This window comes from Poromitra crassiceps (assembly GCF_964638095.1).
Source record: "Poromitra crassiceps genome assembly, chromosome: 11".
In the NCBI taxonomy this organism is placed as follows: domain Eukaryota; kingdom Metazoa; phylum Chordata; class Actinopteri; order Beryciformes; family Melamphaidae; genus Poromitra; species Poromitra crassiceps.
The window spans coordinates 33,726,423-33,749,585 of NC_139643.1; the positions used below are offsets into that span (position 1 = coordinate 33,726,423).

At 48.1% G+C, this 23,163-nt stretch overlaps 1 protein-coding gene across 2 annotated transcripts in view; it reads right to left on the reverse strand.

Annotated features, from left to right (window-relative positions):
- The window catches only part of vps50 (VPS50 subunit of EARP/GARPII complex), a 174,763-nt gene that overhangs the window by 12,503 nt on the left and 139,097 nt on the right, over nucleotides 1–23,163 (reverse strand). For both annotated transcript variants that reach the window (XM_083645564.1, XM_083645563.1), the window contains 3 exons: nucleotides 12,536–12,684; nucleotides 9,015–9,111; nucleotides 8,311–8,469 (listed from right to left, as the gene is read on the reverse strand). In XM_083645564.1, the coding sequence (XP_083501690.1) occupies nucleotides 8,311–8,469; nucleotides 9,015–9,111; nucleotides 12,536–12,684 (405 nt within the window). The remainder of the gene's footprint in view (nucleotides 1–8,310; nucleotides 8,470–9,014; nucleotides 9,112–12,535; nucleotides 12,685–23,163) is intronic.

Consider the following 23,163-nt stretch of genomic DNA (forward strand, 5'->3'; position numbering starts at 1 on the left):
CCCGGCCCTCGTCGCTGCATTGCGGACGTGTCCTGGACTGTGTCCCAGGTCCCGCTCCGATCTCCCAGCCTGGCCCTCATCACAACAGTGCGGACGTGTCCTGGACTGTGTCCCAGGTCCCGCTCCAAGTTACGGGCTTGACCCCCTGTGCTCGTTGACAATGCTGGCCTGTTCCTCCTGTGGCGTGGAGCTGCACGTGGAGGATGGCCATGAGATGTGCCCCAGCTGCCTCGGGGTGGGTCACCTCCGGGAGGCCCTGTCTGAGCCCTGCATTAATTGTGGCATCCTGCCCCTCCGCGTAAGGGAGGAGCGGTTGCGCGAGGTGGAAGGCTGGTTGTTTGGTCACCGCCCACCCGTGGACAGCAGCCCGAGGCGGTCTCCCCGTAAGCGGCGCCAAGAGGAGCGCGAGGGGGAGGACCGCGGTGTGGAGAGGGTTCTACCGGCCTTAAAGGCGGAGGAGACCCTCCCACCATCGGGGGTCTGCACTAGGTCCGCTGCGGCCGCTAAGAAGCGCAAGAGCAGGACGCAGGTGAAGCCGCGGAAGAAGGCGAGGAAGGAGACCTCCTCTCGCCAGGACATGGAGGCCTTGCGAGCTGAGTTGGAGCAACTCAAGGCTCTGATAGTGCCGACTGCGCACCCAGGTTCCTGGGCAGGCGTGGCCAGGGAAGACGCGCTGTCAATGGCGGCGTCAAACACCATGTTCCAGGACCGCGGAGAGGACCGCGAGGACGAATATGAGGACCCCGGGGAGGATCGTTCCCCGGAGCGGTCAGTCTTGGCGGGCAGACGGGGAAGCACGGAGGCCAGGGACGGCTCAGAGACTTCCCTCAGGAGTTCGGCGGGCACCGAGCGCGGTGCCCAGCCGCTCCAGGTAATACTGCGGGCAGCCCTGGCTAGGGTCGGCCTGGACGACGTGCCGGCGGTTCAGCCGAGCAACCCACTCTTTAGGCGGGCTCCGTCGGAGCCGCCCTTTGAGGTCCCGCCCTCTCCTGCCTTTCTGGAGGCACTAAAGAGCTGCTGGGCAGACACGGAGACGCGGGGGCGCCATGCGAGGGATGGCAGGACCCTGGCCTCCATGCGGGATGCAGCGGTACACGGCCTGGCCCGCATGCCCCCGGTGGACCATTGTATAGCCTCGCTGGTCCTCTCGCCGGACGCCGCGCTGAGGGACAAGGCCAAGTGTCCTAGTGCACAATGCCGGGTCACAGATGACCTGCTGGTGAAGGCATATGAGGCGGCTGCTCGGGTGGCTCGGATGGGCAACTCCCTCTCCGTGCTCCTCCTTGCCCAGTCCCAGATGATGCAGGCGACGCATCAGGGGGCAGAGTTGGCACACACACATGAGGCGGCCCTGCAGGCCTTCGGGTTCATGTCAAGGGAGCTGGGCTGTGTGATGTCCACCTTGGTCGTGGCACGTCGGCAGGTGTGGCTCGCCCAGGCGCCTATGTCTGATGACTGCAGGCGGACGTTGAGGACGCTCCCGGTGGTGCCCGGTCAGCTGTTCGGGCCAGAGGCAGAAAGGGCCCTGGAACGGAGAAAGCTGTCGAACCAGGCCTCAGAGGGCTGGGGTCGGCGCAGCAGAGGCGCAGGGGCGGCCTCGGCCTACGTCTCGGGGAGACGGAGCGAGAGGCGGGAGCCACGGCGCTCACGATACTGGGACTCGCCTGGGCAGGCAAGAGGGCAGGCCCAGGAGGCGACTGGCAGTGGGCGTCAGCCCAGGGGGGTGCGCCCTCCGCCCCGGGGGCGTGGGCGGGGGCGCGGCTACGACCGCCGCCCCCCCAGAGCCGCAAGAGGTCCTCCAGGCACGGCCTGAGAGGTCGGGGCCGGCGGTGGGCAGATTCACACATCAGCACCTGGCCTATTGGGCGGCCCATTCACAGGACCCATGGGTCCTGGACACCATGTCCAAAGGCTACAGGCTGCAGTTCCACCGCCGGCCCCCACCACCTTCCGGGGTCAGGATGACCTTTGTCACGGACCCCGCGAAGGGGCAAGCTTTGTCACAGGAGATAGCCAAACTCCTGGACAAAGGGGCGATCACACCATTGAACCCACGTACACAGAACGATGGGTTCTACTCGAATTATTTCCTCATACCAAAAAAGGACGGTACGCTCAGGCCCATCCTAGACCTAAGGGGGCTGAACGTACATCTGAAGGTCCTCCCGTTCCGGATGCTGCGGACGGCAGACGTCCTCCAGGCCATTACTCCCGGAGAGTGGTTCACCTCCATAGATCTAAAGGATGCGTACTTCCATGTCCCCATCCTCCCGGGGCATCGGAAGTTCCTCCGCTTTGCCTTTCAAGGCCGGGCATACCAGTTCGCCGTCCTGCCATTCGGCCTGTCCCTGGCCCCTCGCATCTTTACAAGATGCATGAGGGCGGCTTTGACGGCACTCTGCCTAGCAGGGTTCAAGGTCCTACCATATCTAGACGACTGGCTGATCTGCGCCCCCTCCCTCCAGGAGGCGGAGCGCGCAACATCCAGGGTCCTTGCCCATATAGAGGCACTGGGCATGTCCGTCAATTGGGAGAAAAGCTCGCTGCGCCCGTCCCAACAGACCACCTTCATCGGGTTAGCCCTAGACTCAGTGGCAATGCGGGCGCGTCCAACGGGGGAACGCGTGGAGAGGATTCAGGGCCTGCTCCAGTATTTCGTCCTAGGCGCAAGCATGACGGTCCGGACGTGGCTCAGGCTGCTGGGGATGTTGACGGCGGCCGCAGCAATCACGCCCCTGGGGCTGCTGCATCTGCGCCCGCTACAGAGATGGTTCAGCAGCCTCCAGATGGATCCTCGACTGCACAGGTGGGTCAAAATCAGGGTCACAAACGAACCTCTGGTCCATCTCCGCCGCTGGCGGGACAGCACGTTCCTGCTGCACGGGGTGCCTCTTGGCTCGGTCCCAGCGCGGCGGGAGGTCGTAACAACGGATGCCTCGCCCCAGGGGTGGGGGGCGGTATGGCAGAGGAGGTCAGTCCAGGGGGTGTGGTGCCCTCGGTGGAGGGGGCAGCACATCAATGTCCTAGAACTGCGGACGATTGGCTTGGCGCTGAGGCACTTCTTGCCTTCTCTCAGGGGCAAGCATGTGTTGGTGCGCACGGACAACACCTCGGCGGTGTTCCATGTCAACCGGTACGGGGGGACCAGGTCTCTGGCCTCCTTGAGGGAAGCCCAGAGCCTGTGGACATGGGCCCATCCGCGATTGGCCTCCCTGAGAGCGATGCACCTCCCAGGCAGTGCGAACTCGGTGGCGGACTACCTGTCACGCCAGAAGCTGCCTCCGGGCGAATGGAGGTTGCACCCTCAGGTGGTGCAGGGGGTGTGGGATCGATACGGAGAGGCCCGGGTGGACCTGTTCGCTTCAGAATCCACAACTCACTGTCCGCGGTGGTTCTCCCTAGCGGAGACCAGCGCCCCACTGGGGATAGACGCTCTCGCCAACGCTTGGCCGAGCGGTCTGCTGTATGCGTTCCCTCCGATCCCCCTGATAGGGCTCACGCTTCACAGGGTGAGGGCGTCTGGTCACAGGGTTCTCCTGGTGGCCCCCAAGTGGCCAGCCAGGCTGTGGTTCCCGGCAATCCTCGGGCTGTTGGACGGGGAACCCTGGCAGCTCCCGGCGAGGGTGGACCTCCTGTCCCAGCTGGACGGGGAGGTTTGGCATCCGTGTCCGGCCCACCTGCAGCTCTGGGTGTGGCCGTTGAAGGGGACCGGGCGCTCCTGACGGGCCTCGGACCCTCGGTATGCGAGACATTGCGTAATGCGAGGGCCCCTTCCACCAGGGCGGTATATGCCAACTGTTGGGCTGCATTCTCCTCGTGGTGCAGGGACGGGGCATTGGACCCGGTCTCCTGCCCTGTACAGGAGATCCTGCAGTATTTGCAGGAGCTGTTTGACGCAGGCCGGGCGGCCTCGACCTTGAAGGTGCACGTGGCAGCCATCTCCCTCAGTCACGCCTATGTGGAGGGCGGGCCAGTGGGGCGGCACTATTGGGTGACGCAGTTCCTGCGGGGTGCGAGGAGGCTGCGGCCCCCCAGAGAACACCGGGCGGCAGCATGGGACCTGCCGCTGGTCCTGCGGGCCCTGAGCGGGCCACCCTTTGAGCCCATGGCGGGGATGGCCTTAAGGGCAGTATCAATAAAAACGGCTTTTCTGCTGGCAGTGACGACGGCCAAGCGGGTGGGGGAGCTCCACGCTCTGTCCATTAGCCCGACATGCCTTCGGTGGAAGGCGGATGGCTCGGGGGTGACTCTATGGCCGAACGTGGCGTTCCTGCCCAAGGTATTGTCCCCGACACACATTAACCAGGCCATAGAGCTGGAGGCGTACCATCCTTCCCCGGCTGGATCTCAGCCAGGGGAGAGCGACACGTCGCTATGTCCCGTCCGGGCGGTACGGCTGTATATCGAGGCGACGCAGAGCATCAGACGCTCAGAGCAGCTTTTTGTCTGCTACGGCGGGAAAAACAGGGGACAGGCTCTGTCCAAACAGAGGCTGTCCCACTGGATTGTGGACGCAATTAAGCAAGCCTATGACGTTGCAGGGAAGCCTGCGCCCGCTAACATTGTGTGTCATTCGACCAGGAGTGTGGCCACGTCCTGGGCAGCGATGAGGGGAGTGTCCCTGGCGGAGATATGTGCGGCGGCGTCATGGACAGCACCCTGCACATTCGCCAGATTTTACCGCATCAACGTGGCCTCAGGGTCCACGCTGGCAGCGGCAGTCCTGCCATTGGCGGAGATGGACCAGTAGGTGAGTTGGTTCCTCGTGACGCCGCAGGTATAAGTCATCCACAGTTAAACTGCCACTGGCAGTCAGGAAGGAATGAAACAGAACGTAAGTTACGGAGGTAACTATGGTTCTGTGAATTCCTGGATGACTGCCAGTCATGCCGGTCACTCGGAACCTTCGGTGCGAGAAGATTCTGAGATGACGTATGGTGGGTCACGGCGCACCTTTATAGACACGCAGGTGCCCCACGTCACGTACGTGACTACGTTGGTATAAAAACACTCGTCTGTCGCGGAGCGCGAGATCATTATTCACAGTTAAACTGCCACTGGCAGTCATCCAGGAATTCACAGAACCATAGTTACCTCCGTAACTTACGTTATGAATGAAATTATGATATTATGTTGCCGTTTTTCGGGGGAGCAAATTGCGCCGCAATTTGGAATGGACATAAATGTGGTAAATGTGCCCCAAGAGAGGCTTGTGGTTTGTGTGTGTCTTTGCAAACGTTTGTCTGATGACTTGAATTCAAAACGCATTTGATTGACAAATGAATCTGGATTTCAAGGCGTACACAACTAGTTTTCTACCAGAGGAACCAGCAAGAAGGAAATGTCTTTTCATTCACAAAACAGTCCCATAGTAGTTTTTGAATGAAGCATTTTGTCAGTGAAGCCATTCCGAGGCTCCTGCATTTCCCTGACACTTTCTATGCAAATCAGTGCCAATGCTGAATGCTACTAATCAACCTGCAATCATGAATCAAATATTCTCCTGTGTGCAGTACAAGAAAATAGACACCCTTGTCAATCATTACCGGCCGCCATTGTAAATAAGAATTTGACTTCCCTGGTGAAATAATAAATATACGAGCGATAACATAACCTATTAGGGGTGTTAAAATGACTGTAATCGTTGAATCGATGCATCGCGATGCGGACGAGTCGCGATGCATCGAATCAAATCGTTGACAGATAATCGCTGGAGGGAGTTGATATTTATCGGACTGCTTGCTTGTATTAATTGATGAAAAAGCATATCAGTCGTAATACCACATTGTGTCTAATAATGTGGCACTAGTCCATCGGCTACACCACTTTGACATGGTAACGCATTCAAACCAAGCCAGTGAGCCAGATGCTAAATTGCCCCTAGGCAATTTAGCTTATAAGCTAAATTAGTTAGGCTTATAGACGGCTTAATTGCAGCGCTGCTAGACCCATGGAGATATCATTCACAAAGAGGGTGAACTTGGGTTATTTTTCATTAGCAGTGACTTTCTCCCTTTGATTGGATATGCAGTTTTTTTTTTGTGCCGCCACAGCTTTCATGTGACTTAACTGACACAGCGTCCAGAGACATGCTCATGCATATATGGGGTTTTCTCTTGGCTTTGAGCTAGCAAATAAGAGTGATTCAGCACTGAGCGGTGAGCGCCGTCGGCTTCTCCCAGACCGTTCTGTCTGCAAAATGCATGACGGGTTAAGTGGACAGCATGAATAAAGATACACATTTGGTGGAAAACTCGGAGGCTCCTCCAAAATACGTGCGGGACTGCGGAGCTCAGATGTCTTCAACAAAGCTTGAACTTCAGGGGAAGATCTGCATTCGACTCGCCAAAGCTTATCTGTCTGAATTATTCATCCCCTCCGCCAAAATAATTGATATCAAAGGTCCCCGAATGTATTTGAACTCACGAGGGAAACGATGAGATAGAACTTTAAACTGAGATTTTGACATGGCTCTGAAAGTTGCAAGAAATCAAAGGTTGTAGAAGACCTGGGTGGAGTTACAATTATCACCAGAAACTCAGATGAATATGCTGAAATAAGACTTAAGGACCCACGAGGACAGTACGTTACCTCAGATACACAAATGTAATAATAAACATTTGAGACAAATTTGAACTCTTCCTAAATTTAGACTTAGATTGGAGTGTGGATACCACTGTACCATTGTTCTGAGACCGCTTCAATATTTTTCATTTATATTATATTTAACTCACATGTTGTCTCAGTGAAATGTGGGCGAAAGCGATTGCAGTGAAGTCTGCTATCCCATTCATCAAGCATACAGTAGCCAATTTACTGTAGTGTACATTTGCCTTTTACATTACTAGGAAACCCGAATCCTAGGGTGGAGACTCTGGAGATGATGCGCCATGGCTGCAGTTATGGAAATCGACTACTGGGGAGAATGGAAAGAGGGAGAGACTATTTGTGCGCAATTGGCATGCGGACTGCAGAGCAGCCTGCACCTCAGCCCTGCACCCACAACACTAGCCTAGGTAAACCCAGCCCCCACGTGACCTGCTCTCTCAGTTGACTGAGAACAGGTCTGAGAGCAGGTCACTGGGGGCTGGGTTTACCCAGGCTACCACAACACACCCACCCACACACGGGAGGTAATTAAATGGTGATGGGCCGCTGTGCGCGGTGCAGCGAGCTGGAGAAACGTCACTTGAGAGTTTCTTCAGAATAGGCGGGGGAGATAAAAGGAGACCCGCCGCGGCAAATGACAGTGGGCTGAAAAGTAGGCGATGTTTGACATCTCTGCATTCTGGATCAAAGTCAAGGCTAAATGTCATGATAACGCAAAAGCACTGAAAACATTGCTTCTATTTCCAACCTCATCATTATCTCTCCCACCGCAAGGAAAATATGTGCTGTGTGTCTAATATCACGCGCCCCCCGGCCCCCCGCAGCAAGATTGTCAGTATTAAACGCGGTCCTCGGTGCAAGAAAGGTTGGGGACCCCTGACCTACAGCACAGCACACCAACAGTCACCTACAGCACACCAACAGTCACCTACAGCACAGCACACCAACAGTCACCTACAGCACAACACACCAACAGTCACCTACAGCACAGCACACCAACAGTCACCTACAGCACAGCACACCAACAGTCACCTACAGCACAACACACCAACAGTCACCTACAGCACAACACACCAACAGTCACCTACAGCACAGCACACCAACAGTCACCTACAGCACAGCACACCAACAGTCACCTACAGCACAACACACCAACAGTCACCTACAGCACACCACACCAACAGTCACCTACAGCACACCACACCACACCACACCAACAGTCACCTACAGCACAACAAACCAACAGTCACCTACAGCACACCACACCAACAGTCACCTACAGCACAACAAACCAACAGTCACCTACAGCACACCACACCACACCAACAGTCACCTACAGCACAACACACCAACAGTCACCTACAGCACAGCACACCAACAGTCACCTACAGCACAGCACACCAACAGTCACCTACAGCACAACACACCAACAGTCACCTACAGCACAACACACCAACAGTCACCTACAGCACAGCACACCAACAGTCACCTACAGCACAACACACCAACAGTCACCTACAGCACAGCACACCACACCAACAGTCACCTACAGCACAACACACCAACAGTCACCTACAGCACAACACACCAACAGTCACCTACAGCACAACACACCAACAGTCACCTACAGCACAACACACCAACAGTCACCTACAGCACAACACACCAACAGTCACCTATGCATTTCTTGCGCATCGTTACCTTTAATAAGTCGTCCACGTACACATTGTGCTGGGACATGATCTCCCTGATGTCCCACTTCACTCCGGCCATCATCAGCAACATCTGTTCGTAGTCGATAGCTTTGGCTGCCACAATCCAGTATATTGGTTTCCGCAGCTCGCTGGCTGTAGACACCGTCTGAGAGAGTAGACAGGGAGAACATGTGTAAAAATATGTACGTATATTTTATTCGACACGTTAGCGAGGAGGAGGCAGAAAGGGTTATTCAGTCAAGGTTTGGCTCGGTTGAGTGAGTAACGTAATGTAAAGATTACACAATATAATGGCGATGACATTTCAAAGAGTGGAATCATAGGGAGGACATGTTGGACAGTTGATGCCTTGTGAAAAAAGAAATGTCTCCGTAGCGGAATATGTCAAATGAAGAGTGGACAGACGAGACAGACTACTGTAGGAGAAGCAGCTGTGTTATGAGTGGAATACAATGTTGTCTGTTTGAAAATGGGACTGACTGCTGGGTTTCAGTTACAGTATATAGTCAATTGTCCCTCAGGAGAAATAGGTCATTTTAAGACAAGTAGAAGAGACACTGATGGTTAGAAATGAATGGGTGAATGGGCAGATGTACATCTGAACTGTAGGTCGCATATCAAATCCAAAACATCATCCAGGGGACTGTGGAAAATAAAAAGTGCTCTGAGAAGACATTATTTGAAGCGTACCTGGGAATAAAACTGCTGCAGGAAGGGCTTCTTGGCGGCAGGCATCATGGTGTCCAGGTGGGACTGCAAGGACTCAAACTGTTCGGCTAAAAACACACTGGGAACACACACACACAGACAGCTGGTCAATTTACAGTAGTCTGCAAAATGTTTCATGTGGCACATACAAAAGATTTTAATTTTTTATGATGAGTTGAAATAAAGGACTCCCGCACACTTTCTTCACTTGCAATTAAAAGTTTAATCAACAAAAGAAAAACGTTTTGGTACACAGACCACCATCAGATTTTTTTCCTCCTACAAAAATTATCTGATGAAGGTCTGTGTACCGAAAATCTGCATTAGCAGTGGTGCTAAGTGCAGATTGAACGCTCGAACCAAAACACGTTTGTGACCTTCTAGCTCAGCCGTTGTCCCACAACGACAGGCCGGGTAAGGAAGAGTGAAGGACACACAGTGTAAATCTAATGTCATCTAGTTGAAGTGACCCAAGTGTGACCACAACATAAATGACCCTTTGCCTCCAATCTGTTCGCATTATGCACATTCTGAAAAGCCCTTCTGGTTGCCAGATCTTTAAATCTCAGCTAACAAGGCATGGTATTAAGACCAACAAACCAGGCAGCACATTTTATACTGAATGGATTTCAATTATGCTTGAGAAATACTGAGGGCAACGCATGTAACAGAGGAAGAAATATGGGATATATATATATATATATATATGTGTATATCAACGTTGACAGAAGTAAAACCCCATTGCACTATGAGTCCAGCTCCAACTAAATGCAGACCTTTGGAGTGATAAAGTCCCTCTGAACATCCCAATACAGCTCCTACTGTCCCATAACAGCTCTTACTGTCCCATAACAGCTCTTACTGTCCCATAACAGCTCTTACTGCCCTATAATCAGCTGCTAAACAATCTGGATGAATGAAAATGTAACGGAGTTGGAGCAGAATAGAAGTTGGCAGGACGTTTAGCTACAGACTTTTGCAAGAGGTCTGAGGATTATATGATGAATGGATATTAAAAACATCAGACCAGGGAATGAAATGCTGTTTTAGATTTTGGTGAAAGCACTCCCCAGTTCAGATTCGACAGTATTACAGCAACAACTCATCAAGACAAGTGATGTCAATATTTGCTTTTTCCACAGCATGGCTGCTTCCAAGCGAGTAACTGAAAACAGACACCAAAGACAAATGTGTTGGGGGGAGTTCAGTTCAAGTACTGGCCAAATTAATGGCTCCATAAATAGACCATCTGTAAGTATATTTGGGGACCAGCCAGACATCCTTAGATTAAAAACACCAAGAATTACCGGTAATAAGAGCAACACTAAACCTGTGAACCCGACATTCGGCACAGCCATACACTCTAAATGAGCCTAGTACATTTGTTCTATTTATGGAGCTGAGAAAATCACATTAAGTCACTGGAACAGCTTGTGTTTACCTCGGAGACATGGTGTGGCGTGAAACAAACGCACCGTGTACACACTTATCTGCTCACGCTTGTATAAATACAACACTTGGCCAACAGCGACATCGGAACTTCACCGATCTCCTTATCATCTTTGATCTGTGCTCAGAGGCCCCCTAAAGATCCATTTTAGTGGGTGTAATGCCGGGATCAGAGTCAGACTACACGATATTTCTTTTGTCTTTAACGATGTCACCATGTCAGACTAGGCAATCATACTGCCATAAATTCGTGACGTGTCTTGGCAGAGAGACTGGCAACAATACAAGTCAGATCCTCCTGACCAGGACTGCCAACTCTCACGCAAAACATCGGGAACACCACAAGTCGATTTTCTCACCCAGTTAAAAACAGAATCATAACTGATAAGCTCACAGAGTGAAAACAGGACTGACAGCGCCGCACAGGCAGGCAAGACAGACAGCACAGCATCATCGTGTAGCAGCAGAAAGCCAGAAATATAGGCTACAGAATCTATTGATACCCAATATATTGTAGCCTACAATATAATATATTTTGTAGCCTAAAAAGCCTACATTCCTCACTTTCCAGCATCCTACAGCGTCTCTGCCTCTCCTCTCCTCACATGAGGAACCAGGAGTGAGTTGCTATGGTTACGGGCGACGCTCTGTGTCTGCTCCCGAAAACAAGCCGCAGTCCAAGCTGAAATCAAGGCAGCCCTGGAAGGCAGCCCTGGAACGCGTCGTAATAGATGTCAAACTAGGCGAGAAAATACCAAAAAGTCTGGCATGCTAGACTTTTCATCGGGGTGTCCCAGACGTTCATATTCAGGCCCAACACTGGAAATGTGTCGGCCACGACCAAATCGTGTTATCGAACTGAGTTTGTGTAGTTTGAGCCTGGTGTAAGTGAGGTGTGAAACCGTGATCATCTGCTATTTCAAGATCCTCAGAGAAGTAATAGCCAATTTAAAAATGGTATATTGGTCCTCTCCACCTTCTTTTAAGCTGTGGCTGACGGACATGGTTTCGGTTATACGTTTGGAGAGACTCCGGTTCCTGAGGACCAATTCTCTTGTGAAATTCTCAGCTATCTGGGACCCATTTCTTAGACGAGGTTGAAAGCGACAAGTAACTTGCCCAGCTGACTTTTCATGGACCCCTTGCATGGGATCCCACGCACATCTCTTACAAGCACAATAAGCACTTGATGTGGCTGATAGCACAACGCTGTAACATTGGAATGTTGATATATATTTTGTTTTGTTTTGTCTGAGCCTGTCTTTTTTCTGAAAATTGTAAAAAAAAAAAAAAAAAAAAGTATATTGGGAAGATGGAGGTGCTACACAGCTACAGTAATGGCTTTGCTAACAGCACCCTTTCAGAGCATAAAGCTTTCAATGCAGTTATGCTCTTTGCTCCCCAGAGGATCTTGTCCTTTTGAACTTTACCAAGGTTATACAGTACAATATGTTCTCCACCTCTGCACTTCCTCTGCTCTTTACTGTGATTATTCTTTCTTTGCAGCTTGTTGCCCGCCTACCACAAAACTTTATCTGAGACAGTTCAGCAGGTTTTGCACTGGAGTCATCTGGGCTCTTGGTTTACAGACACCCATAAGCAGGTTCATAAAGTCGATGTTGACTGCAGACTTCTCCGAGGCAACTCGGCAAGAGGTGCCAACGTCAAGAATTGTTTGGCCTAACACCACCTAACCAATTGAAGGGCTCCTTGCAGCACAGCCGTGAACTGTGAAACGACCTCTCTAAGTGGACAGAACTGTCTAGTTACATCACAAGGCCAGGACACGAGTGATGCTGTGGGGCAGCCATTGACCAAGTTAACAAGCTGTGATTTCTTATTTTCTAAAACAGCTTTGTGTTTTCGTACAAATCAACTGTTAAATTGCATTTGGGTGCAGAAGGAAGAAGAACCCTTGAAGTTATAGTATTATGCAGACCAGAGTAGATTGTGGTATATTATGTGTGCCTTATAGAGATCTATTTGTATATTGTACCTTTGTATTCTTTTGTACTAATTGAAAGTTAATTTCTTTTCTCCAAAAAATTTCTTACAGAGACTCGGTGGCCACCACCCTCTGTGCCAGACCGTAGAGGGTCCCGCTGTTTGTGAGGACCACCAGCTGGCTGAGGTGGGGGCTGGGCACCTTCTCCTTCCTGTCCTCTGCTGGGCCGTGGACTCCTGCATTCTCCCCTGCTGCCTCCTGGAGGACACACAGAGGGATGGACCAGTCAGCATGCAGACAACTGACTGAGGAACCTTTGGCCAAGATTTTTTATTTGAAATTCAGAAATCCACAATGACCGGGTAACAGAAGTAGCATTAAGGAAACTGTAATTGTGAGTGTTAATTGTCAGATTCTTTTATGGTTGCTTTAGAGACTGTTACTATGCAAAAGCAGTGTTCACAGTTAATCTGACATAATGTAACTTTTCACTTGCAAAACAATATAGATGTACGCCAATAGCCAAATATAAATTCATGCAGCCGCATGCAACTCAATCACATCCAAAGCACACATACTGTAAAATTCTGCTGACCAAACACTCCCCAACGGCCAGGATTTATCTTGTTCATTTTTTATATGCTGCAGTATACTTATCTCCCTCCACGCTCTGCCCCTTTTAGCCGTTAATTTGAAAAACATTTGAAATACAAAAAAAGAAAAGAAAAAAGATTTCACCCTGAATCCCTTCCCATCAATCACAATAATGCACATCCACACACAAAGCCATTGAATTTCCATACAGAAAGGCAGATCATAATATATTTTCTATAAGAGCATATCTGGGTGGTTTGATGTATCATGTTAGGCTGCATCTGCAAAGCCCTCTGAACACGACCGATCAATAACAATCACACGGGTAATGAACAAATAGGGGGCTTTTAATGCTGTAGCATATCATCCACTTACAACTGTACATAGCCTACCGCTCTGCTGTGCATTCTGGGTCTAATCTTGAGTAAGGGCACCATAATTCCAGGCAACTAGCGGGCATTTATTATACAGATACTATATAGCACCAAATAGCCACACATAATGGCAAAGAACTGGTCAGTGATACACTGGAGCCATTTGAGAATAAATGTGAATGAAAAAAAAGCACTAATACAGTAAATGGATAAACTACCTTTAATGCATCTGAAAAAGAGACTATTTGAAATTGTGAAACAGTCCCTGTACATTTACATGAATTCTGCGGACAAACATGGTATCGAATCTTGCATGTTAATGTCATGGATGCAGACACTTAGATACAGTACAGTTCAAATGCTTCTGTTTTTAATTTGCAAATAAATGTATAAGAGGTGATTAGGAAGCTTATTGCTTTCCATAAATTAATTCTCACAAATGAGAGATTAAACTTCCTTGCTCAATTGTATTCCTAAGCCTGTGGCTCAAACACTGTAATCATTGGGACTTGTGCCTCTTGGCAGACACACACTGCAATGCAGCTGCAGAAATCCTTCCCTTTATCAGACAAGTAGAATGACTTCATGATTCAAACGTCTGAAAATGTCTTGAACTCTATCTATATCAAATCTTAATTAAGTCATCACAATGGTGACTACTTTGCTACTTCACCCCATTTGCTGTTAGATAGACTGAACCGAGTCATTTTCTAAGGACTGCACAAACTATGATTTCCCTTTATGTAACTTTAATCATATATTGTATTCAGAAAGATTCATATCGTATCATCATCATACCTTTATTTAACTCATTGAGTGCCAGCCACTTTTGGAGAACGGACAATCCCAGTGCCAGAGTTTCAGAGCGTTTTCAGTGATTTCTCAAGGCCCACAGAATATTGTGTGATATTACTATGTAAACACCGAACACGCACAAAGAACAAGGAGACTCTATTGTATCATCAGCAAAAAAAAGTTTATTGATACCATTTTCCGTTCTTTAGTTATGAGCCGGAGAAGATAGGTTGTTTTGAGCAAAAACATGCGTTTCAAATTAGAAGCTGAGTTATTCCGCCTTTTGTGAAATGAAGCATTTCAAGCACATTCACTGAGTCTGAAGCTAATATTTTCTGATGTAGTGACGTGGTGTAGTTGTGTGGTGCCCTGCGTGCCCCACCCCCCTCCCCCCCCTCAGCTGCAAACTCCTCCCCACACTAACACACAGCCTAACACGCACCCAGTCTATTTTCGGAGTGCTCCGTTTTTGTGCGCCGGCTCCCAGCGCGACACGGAAAAGCCACACCGGACTGCTGAGAATGGTTTAGCCCTTCGGCGTTGGGTGCTGCTTTTCTGGCGGCTAATCGTGTGGAGAAACTATGCAGACAGACAGACAGAGGCAGAGGGGCTCAGTTGTGGGCGCGGATTGACTGCTGTTCGCAGCCAACGTCAGCTCCAGTCAGAGCCATCTATATGGCTCTGGCTGCAGCATGAGCGGTTTCTCTTTCATCACGGGGATTTTTCCTGTTGTTTTCCTGACCTTTCTCTAATCTGGAGAGCACTGTCGCCACCTAATGAGTCCGTAAAATAGGTTATACACCTTCAATAGCTACAATATTTGTACAGGAGATGCAGGAGGCTTTGATCCACGTCCCACCGTCAAAAGACGCATTTGACGTCGATCGACGTCCTTGGCACTCTACGTCACTATTTACTTTGACGTCGATCGACGTCCTTGGCACTCAATGAGTTAAACAGGGAAAGACCATTGAGAGCAAGCTCTCTTTTACAAGGACGCCCTGCGTACATACAAAAGAATAACATAGACACAGACAGTATTGCAGTATTACAGATAAAATAAATAATTTAAAGAAAACACGTACATTCACACTGCTCTATGTCATTTAACAGGCATTTAAATTGGTTAAAAGGGATTAGCCTAACCAATTTTACGAGTTTTTGTATCTCGTTCCACTTGTGTGGAGCATAGTAAGAGAACGCCAATTTCCCAATCTCAGTGCGGACACGATGATTTTCAAGAACCAGATAGTCTTGGGATCTAGTGCAGTGTGCTGGTGGTTTGTGGTTAACAAGACATGAGAGATAACCAGGCAGTTCATCTAGAAGTGCTTTGTAAATAAATAAAATACAGTGCCGTTCCCTCCTTACTGCCAAGGACTGCCACCCAACTTTCTCATACAATATACAGTGATGTGTTCTAAAGGCATCCCCAGTTATAAATCTAATAGCTGAATGATAAACTGCATCGAGAGGTTTAAGGGTAGAGGCAGTAGCATTCATGTATATCACGTCACCATAGTCAAGCACGGATAAAAATGTTGACTGTACAATTTGTTTCCTGCAGTATTGAGTAAAACAAGCCTTATTTCTATAAAAGAACGCTAGTTTTACTTTCAATGATCTAGTCAATTCACTGATGTGTTTTTTGAAGCTTAGCTTATCGTCCAACCAGAAACCAAGGTATTTATAGCAGGATACTCTTTCAATCGGTATCCCGCTAAGGGTGGACAATTTCACTTCTGTGGAACCGGTATTCATTTTTTTAGAGAACAACATGCACTTTGTTTTATCCGAATTTAAGACTAATTTAAGATCAACTAGGATTTGCTGTACAGCACAGAAATCAGACTGCAGGTTTTTAACCGCCTGGGCGTATAAGTGAATGGAACTGTGTTTGAGGTACTTTCCTAGTTCATTTAAATAAATTTCGAATAGGATTGGCCCCAAAATAGAGCCCTGTGGGACACCTTTACTCACTTTCTTAAAACTGGATTGATAGCCGTCAGCCATCACAGCTTGCGATCTGTCACTAAGGTAATTAGCGAACCAGTTATACGTTTTTTTATCGAACCCGACGGATTCCAGGCGTTTCAAAATAATCTGATGATCAACAGTATCGAAAGCCTTAGATAAATCAATAAAAAGAGCGAGACATTCCTGTTTTTCATCTAGAGCCATCTGACCATCAGCATAGGAGCGCCCCAGGGGTGCGTCTCCAGCCCCTTCTGGTATGACCTCTACACCCACGACTGCGTGGCGACTCAAACCTCTAACACCATCGTGAAGTTTGCAGACGACACAGCAGTCGTGGGGCTGATCTCGGGGAGCGACGAGACGGCCTACAGAGAGGAGGTGGGGGCCCTGGAACAATGGTGCCAGGACAACCACCTCTCTCTGAACGTCTCCAAGACCAAGGAGATCATTGTAGACTACAGGAGGGGGGGGGGGCGCACACCCCCCAATCACCATCAACGGCACAGTGGTGGAAAGGGTGGACAGCTTCAAGTACCTGGGAGTCAATATCCACCAGGACCTGACATGGGCCAACCACACCGCCACTGTTGTCAAAAAGGCCCAACAGCGAATACACGGACTCAAGCGCCTGAAGAAATTTGGGCTAAGGAAAGAAATCCTCAGGGACTTCTACAGAGGCACCATTGAAAGCCTGCTGACTGGCGGCTTCACCACCTGGTACGGGAACTGTACCACCATGGACCGCAGGGCGCTACGGAGAGTGAGACGCGCGGCACAGCACGTAACAGAATGTGAGTTGCCAGATCTGCATGAACTGTATAAACAGCGGTGCCTCAGGAGGTCCCTGAAGATCATCAAAGACACAAACCATCCCCACAACAGCCTGTTCTCCCTGCTACCCTCAGGGAGAAGATACAGGGTTCCGAAAGCACGCACAAATCGCTTGAGGAACAGTTTCTTCCCGCAGGCCACGAGACTCCTTAACATACACAAATAGTGTAGTAGCCGCACTGATACCGTACTGTAGCTGCTACCATTACGTATGTCTAACGTTTAATTGTATGTTTAACAAGGAATATGCTATTTGCACCTGTATGTCAAATACGGCGAATTTAAAATGCTGAGTTTAATTGTATGTTTAATAAGGAATATGTTATTTGCACCTGTATGTCAAATATGCAGAATTTAAAATGTTTAAGCACGTCTAAAGTATGCACCCGACACGTGCACCTATGTGCAGTGAATATGCCACTGTCTCTGACTTGTCTTATCACTATACTGCCTTATGCTTGTTGTGTCTCTTGTTGTTTTTGCACCCATATGCCCTGTTATATTTGTTATATTTGTACTATTTGCACTATGTTGTAAACGGAGTCCACAGCACAAGAATTTCACACGTGATACTTGTACCATGGAGTGACAATAAAAATCTTGAATCTTGAATCTTGAGCACTAGCAATGTCATTTAAGACCTTTGAAGTTGCTGTCACAGTACTGTGCCCAGATCTAAAACCTGATTGATATGATTTTAAAATGGAGAATTGATCTAAAAAATGTCTTACCTGATCATTTACTAGTTTCTCTAGCACTTTGGCTAGGCATGAAAGTTTTGAGATTGGTCTATAATTATTTAGTTAATTTGACTGACCTCCTTTATGCAGGGGAAGAACGAAGGTTGTCTTCCAGAGGACAGGAATGTTTTCTGCTGCCACAGTCAGATTAAAAACATGAGTTAAACAATCAGATAACAGTGGAGCTGCTAATAATAAAAGTCTTGGCTCTAACTGATCAGCCCCGGTGGACTTTTTCGGATCGATGGAGTGAAGTGCGCTAGATACCTCAGTATTTGAAAAAGGTTCTAACGAAAAGATCTGATAACCTATTGCTAATTCGTTTCCCCTTTGTGTACTAGGGTCAGATGCTTTCAGGGAATATCCAGCATTTTCAAATATATAACCTGATGAGATAAAGTGTTTATTGAATGCATCACATATTCTCTTGCCATCTGAAATAGTAGTATCACCTTGAATTATTTCATTGGGAAAGGATGAGGTAGGATTGTGAGATAAAGATTTGACCGTTTTCCAAAATTTTGCTGGGTTTCCTTCACTTTCAGATAATGCAGTAATATAAAATGATGATTTGGCATTTCGAATGGCAAAGAGACACTTATTACGAAGTTGACGAAAATACTGCCAGTCAGAAGAAGATTTAGTTGTTCGCGCTTTACGCCAGGCGACATCTCTGTTCTGTAACATCTCAGCTAATTCAGAACAAAACCAAGGATTATTCCTGTTTTTTACTCTAAATTTCTTAAAAGGCGCCAACTTATCTACAATAGAGTTGAATGTTTTTGCAAAATAGTCTAAAGCCAAGTTTGGATCAGGAATTGCCGTGGTAAATTTAATGTCGCTGTAATACAGATCCAACAGAAATGCTTGTTCAGAAAAATGTTTAAAATTTCTTTTAACAATAAAACGTGGTTTAGAACCTTTAATTTTAGTGTCACGGATACATGCTATTGGGCAGTGATCACTGAAATCAAGAGGAAAAACACCACTAGATGTATAGTGATGTGGTCTATTGGTTAGAATAATGTCTAGGAGTGTGGCCTTTTCAGTGTTTTTCGGATCTGGCCGAGTGGGGGAAGAGATAAGCTGTGTGAGATTTAGTTCAGCGCAGAGATTTTTTAGGTGATCAGACACATTTGTTAGCCAATTAAGGTTCATATCACTCATAACAAGAAGCTCTGTCTTTTCATAGCTGGAAATCAAATCAAATAAAACATCTATCGCACTCGCTGGTGCAGAGGGTGATCGATAGAATCCAATAACTATTACCTTACTAGTATTATTCTTTCCCAGACCGACGCTTATAGCCAAAAGTTCGAACTTTTTGGGCTCGGCCATAGAGGTAACAATAGAGACAGATAAATTATTTTTCACATATATAGCAACGCCTCCCCCCTTAGTAGGCCGATCACATCGAAAAACTTTGTAGTTATCAAGACAAATGTCAGCATTGTTTACCTTTTTTGACAACCATGTTTCAGAAAACACAAATATATCAGGGACAGTTTGTTGCGCCCAGACTCTAATATAGTCCATTTTGGGGACAATACTACGCACATTCATGTGAATAAATCCCATGCCCTTTCGATGCAAGAAGCCTTGCATGGTCAAATCAATATCCTGGGGTTCATCCACATTAGCAGACAATGGCATTTCTCGAGGTGCATGACTTTGTGAGGTATTGATGATTTGAGCCTGGACTGGTAATAAATTGTGTGGATTCCTGCATGCTGCAGAGAGATCACGGTAATTGAGCCTATGGCTTATAATTACAGGAATTTGGGAGACAGAATGATAGCAAATCTCATCTAGAGGGGTGGTGGTAGGTACTCCTGACCACAAGGGGGAGTCAGCGTGGTCTGAGGGAGAGGTTTGCTGGTGGCGACCGGAAGTGACCATTGACGGACATGTGATGATGGCGGACAGTCAAGCTGCGGGAGATGTTCTGATTGTGTAAAGTACATTATCCGTCAGGTTGCGTGAACCTAGGCCATTTGGGTGAATGCCATCGTGACGGAAGAAAGCTGGACGATTCCAAAAGAGGTTGAAGTTATCAATAAACACTACTTTGCGGTCAGCACAGGTCATCTGGAGCCAGGAGTGAAAGCTGAGTGTGCGGCTAAAACGGTTTATGCCGCGGTTGAATGGGGGGAGCGGACCAGAGATGAAAGTGCGTTTTCCCTGAGTTGCAAGGGAATCGAGAAGATTATTAAAATCCTTGATTAATTTTTCGGAGGACTGCATGGGAATATCATTACAACCGACATGCACAACAACATTCTGTGCGAGCGGTTGATCGGCCAGGATACTTGGAATTTTGTCCGTAATCTCAGACACTTTAGCGCCAGGGGAGCAGAAAGTCACCGCTGATTTAATCCTGGCGTTCCTAATAATTGAGTCTCCAATAATGACAGTGGAATGTGGGGAAGCAGTCGGAGGTGAAGACTGCACTCGTGGAGAAGAGGTGGACGGAGAGGGGCAGGGGGCAGAGGTACCCCGGGGTGCGGGTGTGAAGTGGACTATGGAGCGGCGACGTTGAGGTCTGGCTGACGCAGTGTTGTGGCTCCCATAAGATGGGAGAGGAGGCCATGATTCCTCCTCTCGAGGGAGAGGGTCAGCGAGGATGCTAAACTTATTTCCCAGCTGGATGTCGGAGTTTGGGAGCACACGGGAGGAGCGTCTCCCCCTCCTATTTTGCCCTCCGACCAGGATCCAGGGGTCGTGGATCGGTGTAGAGTTGATCATGCCTTTAGGTTTAGCCCCGAGCCGGACCCAGGAATCATCAGGGGCGTTGACCGGAGGATCGGGGGCGATGACCGGAGCAGAGTGGACACCAGCAGCGGTATCGGGAACATTGACCGGAGATGAGGTGGCAGCAGCGACATGAGAAGTAGTGACATCCAGCTGTGACAGCGTTGTGCCACAGGTGTTGTTTCTTTGTGCTGGGCCGAAGGTGATGGTGTTTATGTGATTCTTGGCTTCCTGGATCTGGTACAGGGTGGATATTCTTTTTTCCAGTTCTGCGACCCTTGCGGCAAGACGGGTGCAGCCAACACAGCCGGGAGGAAGGGTGAGTGGAGTCATGTGTGTGGATGAGATGGCTGGGGAACAGAGACAAAAAGGAGGCCAGTACAAGGGCTAAAAACAAATAGTTCTATACTAGCGACCAGTTCTGGAATGTAGCAACAGCTAACACGGGGAGGACTCTGGATATCATTAATCCAGAGATCAGAGTCATTCAAAATGACAGATGACTTCACCGGGATCAAAGCAAACCTATTCCATGTGACCGCTGCATTGCAAAGCTCATGCAGAAGAAGAAGAATGCCATATTGGACAAATTAAACCTCCCTGATGCCTTTTTTTCAAAGTCACACAAGGGCCAAAATGAGGGTCTAAGCACTTTTTATGCAGCAACTTTTCAACGCAGACATGAGATATATTTGATCAATACTTTTTATTCCATTAGTGTCTGTGCATTAGTTTTTCTTTTGCTGCAGGGGAAAAACAGACCTTTCTACACAGCATTATTTACGAGGTCCCTTCATTTAACTTATTTACGTCGAAATTTGGAGGGATTTGAATGTGAGTGGTTCCTCTGCAGTCTGAAATAGATCAAAACATAGCTTTTGCTCACTGCAGTGCAGGGTATTTGTTATACAGCCAACAATGTACCTGCTCACCCTGATGCTTACTGGTCAACTTCTGACTGTCACTGCTGGCAAACAAATGTTTCTTGCCAGAATAACTTGAAAGATTCTGGTAAAATTCCAAGTGGCATGCTGATGTATAATGAAAATATACTGTACAGTATGTACCTATCTATCTATGTACAGTATGTATCTGCATCACTGTCCAGTGAAAACCTTGCATCTCCAAAATGTCAACTGTTCGGGAGTGTCATGGCCAGATACGCCCTCATGGCTTCTGATTTGGTTTCAGACTGATGGGGGTGGAGCTTACAGGGTTATGCCATGAGGAAGTCTAGAAGGACTTCCGGGTAGGCTCTCGTGAGCTGCTAGGACACGGATGAGAGCTCACGGCTGTGAGCAGGCATCTGTGACTGTGTGTGAAACCATCACCGAGGAGGATAGCGCTGGGTTCCCAGAGGAACTCGGCTGGCCGGAGACAAGCGGCTGGAGCGATACCAGCGTGACCTGCTAACAAGTAAGCTCAGACACACACTCACCTCACTCAGTCCCAAAGCCCTGTTCTTTTCTAAATATGTTCATGGTAGACGGGGCCGCTGGAAGCCCTAGATGACGATACAATTCAATTGAAGTTAAAACATGAAAATGAGGAGTTACAAGGGTTCCTCCACATGATATAAATTATCTGTAAAAATTGTGTTAAATACTTAGTCTAAGGCTGGTCTAAGGCTGACAAGTGGAGGTTAGGGTAATTAGCTTACGACATCTAAATCCCTTCTAGTGTAAATTCACATTGCATGGTTTCCTGTGGGTTAGCAGGCAAAGGGAAAAGTGAGGAAAAGGAATCAACGCTTTGACAAACATGCTGAATGAATGTGAATCGGGTGTTAACGCTTGGGAGGCACTCGGCTCATTATGAAACCTGTGTCAAATATTGCTTCTGTGGAAAAAAACAAGGCTTGTGCATCCAAGAGTGGAAAAAGCGAGATAGTGAAATGCTCTAAAAATGGCATCTGAGCAGTCTCACTGTCGGGAACCAAAGGCTGAGCACACACTGTTCACTCCAGCAGAACGTTTCAGCACATTTGGACAAATCAGACTTTTCACAAGAGTTTTAGCGATGAGCAGAGCGAGGCCAGTGAGATTGGACAGAACTGTACTGACATCAATTCAAAGGTTAAGGAAGGAGGAAGACGGTTCTTTCCATTTCTCACTGCAAAAGCATTCACCTCCATGTACTGACAAATCACCCACTTCTCGCTAAGCTTAACAACACCCACAGAGAACCTGGAACATCGAGCGGCCTCTCTGCTCTGTTTTTCTTCTTCTTCTTCTTCCAAAAAATACAAGGAATGGAACCAAAAAACGTCAAAGCATGAGCAGCAGCATATCAGAATCAGAATCACTGTTATTCACCAAATGTATCACCGAGACACACAGGAATTCATCTTGGCAGATCAGCATAACAAGCTATTAAGAAGGTAAAAACAGAAATAGAAAAAGACATAATCAAGACATGAATAAGAACATCCTGAACGAGTAAAATTGACTAAAATGATGCTGCTGCTGCTAAAAACACAGCTAAAAATATACAGTCTGTGTGTGTCAGGTCTAAAAGTCCATGAGTAGCAAGAGTTAAAAGAGCAGCAAAGCACAAAGATTAAAAACAGCGACTTAGTAAATAAAATGCCTGAATGCCTCACAGCAAGAGCGTGTGTGTGTGTGTGGGAAGGGAGGGGGGTCTTCCTGTTAATGTGGGACTTATTGAGGAGAGAA